This window comes from Callionymus lyra, chromosome 19, assembly GCF_982586985.1.
Source record: "Callionymus lyra chromosome 19, fCalLyr1.hap1.1, whole genome shotgun sequence".
NCBI classification, from domain to species: Eukaryota; Metazoa; Chordata; class Actinopteri; order Syngnathiformes; family Callionymidae; genus Callionymus; species Callionymus lyra.
In genome coordinates, this window is record NC_141836.1 from 5,349,811 (window position 1) to 5,357,902 (window position 8,092).

The 8,092-nt window shown below is 44.9% G+C and overlaps 1 protein-coding gene across 3 annotated transcripts; it reads right to left on the reverse strand.

Annotated features, from left to right (window-relative positions):
• Positions 1-847: 847 nt before the first annotated feature.
• znf217 (zinc finger protein 217) lies at positions 848-7,835 on the reverse strand. Of its 3 annotated transcripts, none has more exons than XM_087782056.1 (5): positions 7,704-7,835; positions 3,052-4,328; positions 2,753-2,854; positions 1,497-2,687; positions 848-1,434 (listed from the first exon to the last, which is right to left on the reverse strand). In XM_087782056.1, the coding sequence occupies exons 2-5, from the start codon at positions 4,289-4,291 to the stop codon at positions 1,328-1,330; spliced, it is 2,640 nt and encodes an 879-aa protein (XP_087638182.1). In that variant the 5' UTR covers positions 4,292-4,328; positions 7,704-7,835; the 3' UTR covers positions 848-1,327. The 3 variants fall into 3 exon arrangements, with proteins under 3 accessions (XP_087638182.1, XP_087638183.1, XP_087638181.1); XM_087782057.1 differs by having other exon boundaries at positions 7,660-7,708; XM_087782055.1 differs by lacking the exon at positions 7,704-7,835 and adding an exon at positions 7,504-7,653.
• Positions 7,836-8,092: the final 257 nt, after the last annotated feature.

An 8,092-nucleotide genomic window follows, 5' to 3' on the forward strand; every position in this document is an offset into this window, starting at 1 on the left:
CATCCTCTTCATCGATGATGAACACCTGACAGTTATAAGTTCACAACTTCACTTGTTCCATCGATGTCGAGCCTCAGAGAAGAAGACGCGCAGAGACCGAGGCGGACGTAACTGGGTGAACACTGACATCTAGTGGTGAGTTCTTTGTTTGTCCAGAAGATTTATTTTGACGCTTACATCTGTTCTTTCTAGTTTACAGTTCATGGCGGAAAAAATAACAATTTATTCAAAAAATATTATTGCAAACATTAGTAATTACAACAAATAACCTGAAATTCTGTTTTTCATCAAACTTTTGTATTTAATACACTAAAGGTGTCAAGACACTATTGTTTTACATTTGAAACCAGTGGTCCGGGGACCAGTACTAGTCCATGAGGCATTTGTTCGCGGGCCATGCAGAGAAAAACATGTATTCTTTTTTTGATCATTACTGTATGAAAGGTGTTTAATTTTGGAAACAAAATGTATTTTCACTAAAGTAACATTGATTTATTTTGTACCGTTCTCTTCTGAAGGTCAGTCTGTGAATACAATGCTGACATTAAACTGATTGTTCTGAATAGTGAACATAGATATGTTTGTTGTTAAAGTCAAGAGTGAAGTAGCATGTTTGTTTTTTTTTTACTTCTAGTTTGTTTGAATACATAGTAACTTAGTGATACATCTGTAGTCATTAGTAAAATAATAATTACTCAATAATCAAAATGTGTATTTTTTTAATGTTTATTTTTATCGTATGGTTATTTTTTACTTATTTTAATATACAATTATTTTTGTTTCATTTGATTTAACACTGACAACTAAAGAAACATCTTAATTGCAACCTAAATACAACAAAAACCACTGCAGACTGCTCACTTTATTATTGAAATGTGTCGTACAAATCTCAAACAATATCTTCGTAAACATTTTCTGTGGAACCAAAATCAAAATAACTTAAAGTGGAAACTGTGGAACACCTGAGGCTTGTTTTACATTCACAGTTTTCAACAACGGCATCTCGGCACCGACGACCTCAGAACGAAACCGTTTTTTTTTTCTGCTTCACACGACAGGAACGTTACACACTCGTCTCGGGAACACACACGCTAACACACACACACACACACACGTCGAGCCGAAGTATGAGGTAGAGAACTCGGACGCTTGCGTCGAAAAAAGGAGGCGCTGCTGAGCATCTCTGGTAATAAAATAATAATATTAATAAAATAATACAACACCCCTGAAACAGTAGAACCCTTGAACAGTTTGAACGTCCTAGCAGCAGGTGGCAGCAAAGCTCCATCTGGACCGTCGTTGAAGTGCAGAATCTCCTGCCGCCTCTTCAGACCGTTTTGTCTGGCGCCCCCTGGAGGCGTGGCGACAACGGCGCGTCTCCCCACTGAAAGGCCGGCATGTTGGTGAAGTGTTGGTACAGCAGACTTCTGCCCCCTACAGGAGATTATTATAGTGAGAAAACAATCTTGGTGACCTTCAACTGTGTCCATGTTTACCTGCTTGAGGGCTTCCAAATACGGGGTGGCCCGGGTGCATCGGCGAGCCCATGTAGAGGGACGCCAGCTCCGGGTTCTGGTACGAGTGCAAGTGGTTCATCCCCCACTCCACTTCCCGTCCTCCCGCCATGGCCGAGGTCTTCACGGGCATCCGGACCTCTTGAGGGACTGAGACCGGCAGTATTTTTCTCCCTTTGATGATGACCTCCTCCATGGACGGAGGTCTCGAGCCCGGTTCTGTGCCCGGATCCTGGGAGTATTTCAGTCTCTTGCTGGTGGGTTCGTGGTAGGGTGGTTGCGGGAAGCTACCTCTGGGGAGTAAGAACCGTACCTTGGCGGGGTCTACGGGCCGGAAGGGGCTGCCTCTCATGGTGGTCATCGTCTCACTGACGGCCACCTTTTTCTGAGGTTTTTCCACAAAAACCTTTTCTGGATAAAAAATTCCGTTGAAGGTTTTCTTGACGTCCGAAGTGCTTCTCGGAGGCGCCGTCACGTGGGCGAGCGACTTCCTGACGACCTGAGGCGAGGAGATGACGGGGCCGTCCGAAGGCCTCGCGGGTCTAGGGGTGGGGGACTTGGTCCGACGGGGGAACTGGCGCCCGGTCGCGGGAAGTTGCTCGACGTCTTTGCCGCGGAGCGACGGCGGACAACCTGTGAGTCGCTTGGGCTGCGAAATAAACCTGTTCCTCGCATTTCCAGGGTTTTTCTCTTTGTGGTTCAGGTTCATGTGCATGATCAGGACTTCAGGGTAGGCGGTCTTGTAGGGACACACCGGGCAGGGCAGGACGGCGACAGGCACTCTGGGTGAAGGCACAGCAAAGTGGGGTTTCAAGGAGAGATTTAAAGGGGCTTCCGAGTATTCCGGCTTCCTCCCCCTCGTGAGGTTCAAGGGCACGGGACACTTGAGGGGCACGCCGTCCGTCAGGGAGACCGTCATCTTGGGGATGTACTGCTCTTTAATCCGGACGGGCTCCGTTCCGGACTCGGACGGGACTTCTGCCCGCCAGACTTTGGAGTCTTCCGACAGAGGGCTCTCGGCCTTGTCGCAGTCGGAGACGGGCGACTCGGTCGCGGGCCGGCTCGGGAGGTCCATCTGGGGCTTCTCCCTGTGGCGGCGCTCCAGGTGGTACTTCAGGGAGGTCTTCTGTGCCGCGGCGTAGTCGCAGTACTCGCACTTGTATGGCTTCTCGCCTGCAACGGAAACGACCTTCGTGAGCGAGACAGAACCTGGAGGTCTTGTTAAAGTGGAGACCCACCTGTGTGCGTCCGCAGGTGGACGGTGAGGTAGTGGCTGGACCGGAACGACTTGCCGCAGACGCTGCACTTCTTGGACTTGACTTTGGGACGATCAGAACCGTCTTCAAAGGGAGGAAGGAAATATTTTTTCACAAAACCGCATCAATCAAAAGCACCGAATTGATCAAAAATATATATATATTTAGAAAAAATACTCATGTTGTTCATTCATTATTGTGTTGCAGTTACACTTTTGGACACTAGATGGCAGCAGTCATTACATCCCCTCCACACACCCCTAGTCCTACTGTCCTCGTACCTGAAGCGTCGGTCATCACAGCCTCCTCCAGACCCTCCTCCGCACCTTCCTCCGGTAGCTTCCCGTCCACAGAGGAAGTCGGACTCTCGGCTCCACCTCTGTCCCGCTTGTGAACCCTGGAGTGGAGCACCAGCTGGTGGTAGGTCCGGAAGGTTCTGTGACACTCCTCGCAGGTGGTGGGCCGGTCCTTGTCTTCTTTGCTGTTCTTTTCCATCAGAGACCGCCGTAGGGGGCCCTCGGCCGGCTGAGGAGAGACCTCTCTGGTGGTCTTCTCCCCGGGACCTGTGGGCCAAATGTTGCTCAGCTCCTCCTTGTCTGAACCAGTGTCTTCGTGGTCGGTGGCTACTTCTTGAGGGTTTTCTTTCGCCGTGATGGGTCCCACCGCCACCTTGCCCCGGGTGGCCAGCTGCCAGGCCTGGTACGTGATGAACGGATCCAGTTGTGGGACCCATTTGGAAGACCTCTCGGGCTGTGGGCCTCTCTTAGGCTGCAAGCCGAGACCCTCGAGAAACATCTCATTGGACTCTATATCCTCCGCCTCGTCGACCGCTCTGCTGTGGTCCGACTCACGATTGTGGACCCGGCTGTGTTCTGCCAGGCTCTGGTGGTCCGGGAAGAAGAAGCCACACACCAGGCACATCTCGTAGGTGGTGACGACTCGGTCGGAGGATGGTTCCTGAACCACATCGTTGATCAGGACCGATGGTTCCTGCGCTGGCTGCCCTCTGCCTTTCCCTGCCGTCTTCGTGTGCATCTTCATGTGGTTCTTCAGGAACCAGGCCTCTCGGAACCGCCGCCCGCAGATGTTGCAGCAGTAGGTGAAGTAGTCCTTGTGCTTCCTCAGATGGGCCTCCAGCTCCGGCTGGTCCTGGGACACGTGCCCGCACACGATGCATCTGTGGACCTCGGGGTTTTCTTTCGGGACGGTCCTGTTCCGGGACCGCTCGTCCGCGGATCTGAGCTCTGCGTCGATCTGGAGCACGGCCGGTTCCGTGAAGCTGGTCGGATGCTGGGTCAGCACGTGAGGCCCCAACTCTGCCTTGTCGCCGAACGTCTGCTCGCAGAACATGCAGGACAGCCGCGAGTCTTCGCCCGCCTGCAGGGCCGCCTTCTCCAGAAAGGTGGTCAGAAAGTGGGCCGTCATGCTGGACTCGTGGACTTGGACGCTTGAAGGAATGTTCATCTTTAAACTCTCCTGAGCGAGTCCGTGTGGACTCTCCACGAACGACTCTGTCGGCATGATGCCTTCAATACATGCAGCGCAGCCTCACGCCAATCTGGAACAACACAAAACAAGTTCAGGTAAAGATATACATTTGTGCAAATATACATTTGTTCATGTTTTTGTTGCAATTCAACTTCCGGCCGATAGATGGCAGCACTTAATACGTCCTCCACGGCTCAAGCAATGACTGAGGACGAGAGGATACAGTCGAGACAGGCAGTTTTTAAAGCTGATGTTTGGACATTTTTTGGTTTGAAAACAAATGAAAGCAGTTACGACTTCGTCAAGAGTCATGTGGTCTGTAAATACTGCAACACCAGAGTCAAGTACTCGACAATACTACACATATATACTTGTTACTACAGTATCACGATATATATCGTATTGTTAACCTTGTATCGCAATACACACCCCTAGTGTTTACAAGATATCATTACGTCCTCTGCAGCTAAATTAACAATGTAATACTGCGAAATCCTGGTATTGACTGAGGACGAGAGGATACAGTGACTCCAGCAGCTTTTAAAGCTGATGTTTGGACATACTTTGGTTTGAAAACAAATGAAAGCAGTTACGACTTCATCAAGAGTCATGTGGTCTGAAAATTCTGCAACATCAGAGTCAAGTACTCGACAATCGGAAAGTTTTAATTGTGTTGCAATGAAGTTTACAGACTTAAACAACAATAATATCGATTAAATGTTCTGGTTTATCTTTACAAGAAAATTGTTCATTTAGTACTAATAAAGACAACATTTTATTGATTTGTGAGTTAACAAGTGTGAATCTCAATGTAGTTTTGTCCCTGAATGCATCGTTTATATTTTTTTGGCAGTAGAAGTTGGTTTGTTCAGACAGGTTTTACTCCAAGTAGTTGTCATGCCGAGCACACAGAACCAGGTACCATCAAGACAATATGAAGAACCAGAGCAGAGATCAAATTGCATGCCCGCACATAGAAAACAGGAAGTTCTTTTTTTAAGCAATAAACTGCACGGACGACTCATTTCCTCCATGTTCAGGGCAGGACTTCTGCCACCATTTCTCACACAATACAACATTATGTTATCAGAATATAGATCTTGATCACTTATGGCTTCCCTTAATAAAGTTAATCAATTAAATTAAAGTAAACAAAGGTAAAGAAAATGCTTCGGTCTCATCAGGAGAATGACAGAAGATCCCACAGATTAGCTCAGAGCTGGAACAACAGGTTTGGCGACTTTATATTTTCCTACAAATTAACTTCTAGGTGCCTTGTTGAGTTCATTTTGGACTCAAAGAACAAACTTCATTGTAAGTAAGTAAGTAATTTATATTTATAGATCGCTTTTCGGGACCAGAGTCACAAAGCACTTAAACAATCAAAACAATACTCAATATAATATATACTTTAAAGGTCAAGATAACACTGAGAACAACACAGGAGTTCCAGAAAATCAAGGAAGGTTCATTCTTCTCAACATTCTCGCGACAAAAAGCCAAATCTGGGTCAGTTAAGTGTAAGACTAGTAGGAGAGTTGAGCTGGAACAAGACAATAAAACTAAACCACATCAAGCTAAGAAGCTACTTACACAGCCTCTTGGAACTCTATATTATAATCATTATTTTCTGCCGTCTTCATCATATGCAGTTAAAAGAGCCTTAATCATTTTTAAATATACTTTTTATACTTTTATATTCAGATTTTTCTTTATAATAACTCATTGTTATTCAGCTTTAGGCAGCATTGACTAGTTGAAAAAGTTACAATAACTACAAAAATATGTCAGGACATGAACTTTTTGAAACAAAAAATGTTTTATTATTCATTTAGTTTATAATTAGTGTTCACCTGGTTAGACTAGAAGTCTAGACTTGATTTTCTGGAACTCCTGTGTTGTTCTCAGGGTTATCTTGACCTTTAAAGTATATATTTGAGTGAGTATTGTTTTGATTGTTTAAGCGCTTTGTGACCCTGGTCTGGAAAAGCGCTCTATAAATACAAATTACTTACTTAAAGGTGCTCCTTTGATGTAACTCTTCAAATACTTTACAGACGCTCAAGATAAAAACATAATAGTGTTTAATACAAATATCTCCATTTTAAATCAGGTCTGGCATTGACCCGCTGCTCTACAAAAGGAGGATCATCGCTCGTCCTTACAAGCGAGTCCAAAGGTGGTGGTTGAACTTTTCGAGGGAAGGATTCCTCACTCTAGGAATAAAATTTCATCAGGGGCCGAATAAAATACTGTTACGAGGGGCCGGAACCATAGAGCGAAGAGTCAAATGTGATGGGAAAACCGTTTAAAAAATAAAATAGCATTTAAAAAAATAAAATAAAACATTTTGCTGATAAAATAACTTTGCTTTTTCAATATGAATCAAACTTTTATTGCCAGTGTTGACAACACTGGCTTTTCTTTGTGGTGTCGGCACAGAATAAACAAATTAAATAACACACAAAGTAAGTAAGTAAGTAATTTATATTTATAGATCGCTTTTCCGGACCAGGGTCACAAAGCGCTTAAACAGTCAAAACAATATTCAATAAAGTATATACTTTAAAGATCAAGATAATACTGAGAACACAACAGGAGTTCCAGAAAATCAAGGAAAAGCCTGAACAAATAAAAACATCTAAAAAACATTCTAAATATTTACTCAATTTTTGTTTGAGGGTCCTAAACAAATAACTTGAGCAAGTTGTACTTTTAAAAATCATGTTTAGCATAGTTTTTTAGTCACTTTCAGTTTTGAACTGTGGATTAGTGTCAAAACTTTTGTGTTTTATATTCAATGTAACGTTAAAATAAAGTACAATTACAAAGAGTTTGACACAAACAAAGACCATGTGAGTGGATCCCAGTGTGTGTCCTTTATAAATAAATAAGAAGCTCAACATCAAAGTCACATCTTCATGTCGTTGATATTAACTTTTTTCAACCCCCTCATTGTTTACCTGTTAAGGTAAGTCGTTAGCTGCGACTAGTTAGCCTCGTCCAGGTGAACACTTGTCTGCTCCGGCCTGTCGACGCCTTTAAGACACTATCAGTAACGTTTTTATTTTATTTTAAATATCATTAAAAATACGTTGTTACCAAACGCGCGACAGTCACGTGTCTTTTTATTCAAAAGTATCGCTTTTTTTGTGTACCGAGCGTTAAAGACTCAACCCGTCGATGATTCGATAAATGGGGTAAAAAAAAAAGAAGTAGGAATTTTAACGCTTTGTTTTACTCACGCTTTGTTTCTCACTCGTGCTTCAGACCCGCGACTAGAGTTTCTCTCTCGAGGGGCTTCGACCCGCGACAGTAGCGACAGTAAGGACCCCGAAAGGAGAGTTTCCGGGCGAGTCAGAAGGAGAAGCGAGTGACAACAATCTCACCCCCTCCCTCACCCTCGACCCCCCGCGTCCGCCGGTGTTCCGGGTCAGATTCTCACCTCACTGGCACTGGATGTTGTGTAGCAATTGTTGTGTAGCAATTGTTGTGTTGACTCTTTTTTTTCAGTGCAGCTGTTGGGCTCCTGTGCGCGCTCACGTGCGGAGGAGATGGGGCGCGCGCACGAGCAGGGCCAGCAAAGAAGAAGCCGCCGGGGCGTGTCACGTGATCTCGGCGGGTGAGCGTGTGCGCGCTGGACGACAACACGAGATGTTGTAAAAAAAAAAAAAGACCAAAAAGTGTTAAAGTGTAGGATTTGTTTCTTAACATGAGCGAAGAAAAGTTTAGAGACATTTTTAGATCCGGATATATTGAAGGAAAACAATAGATTTTGCTGGTAAAACATGTAAAATAAGTTTATAAAGAGTGATGTCATTGTGTCAACAATTG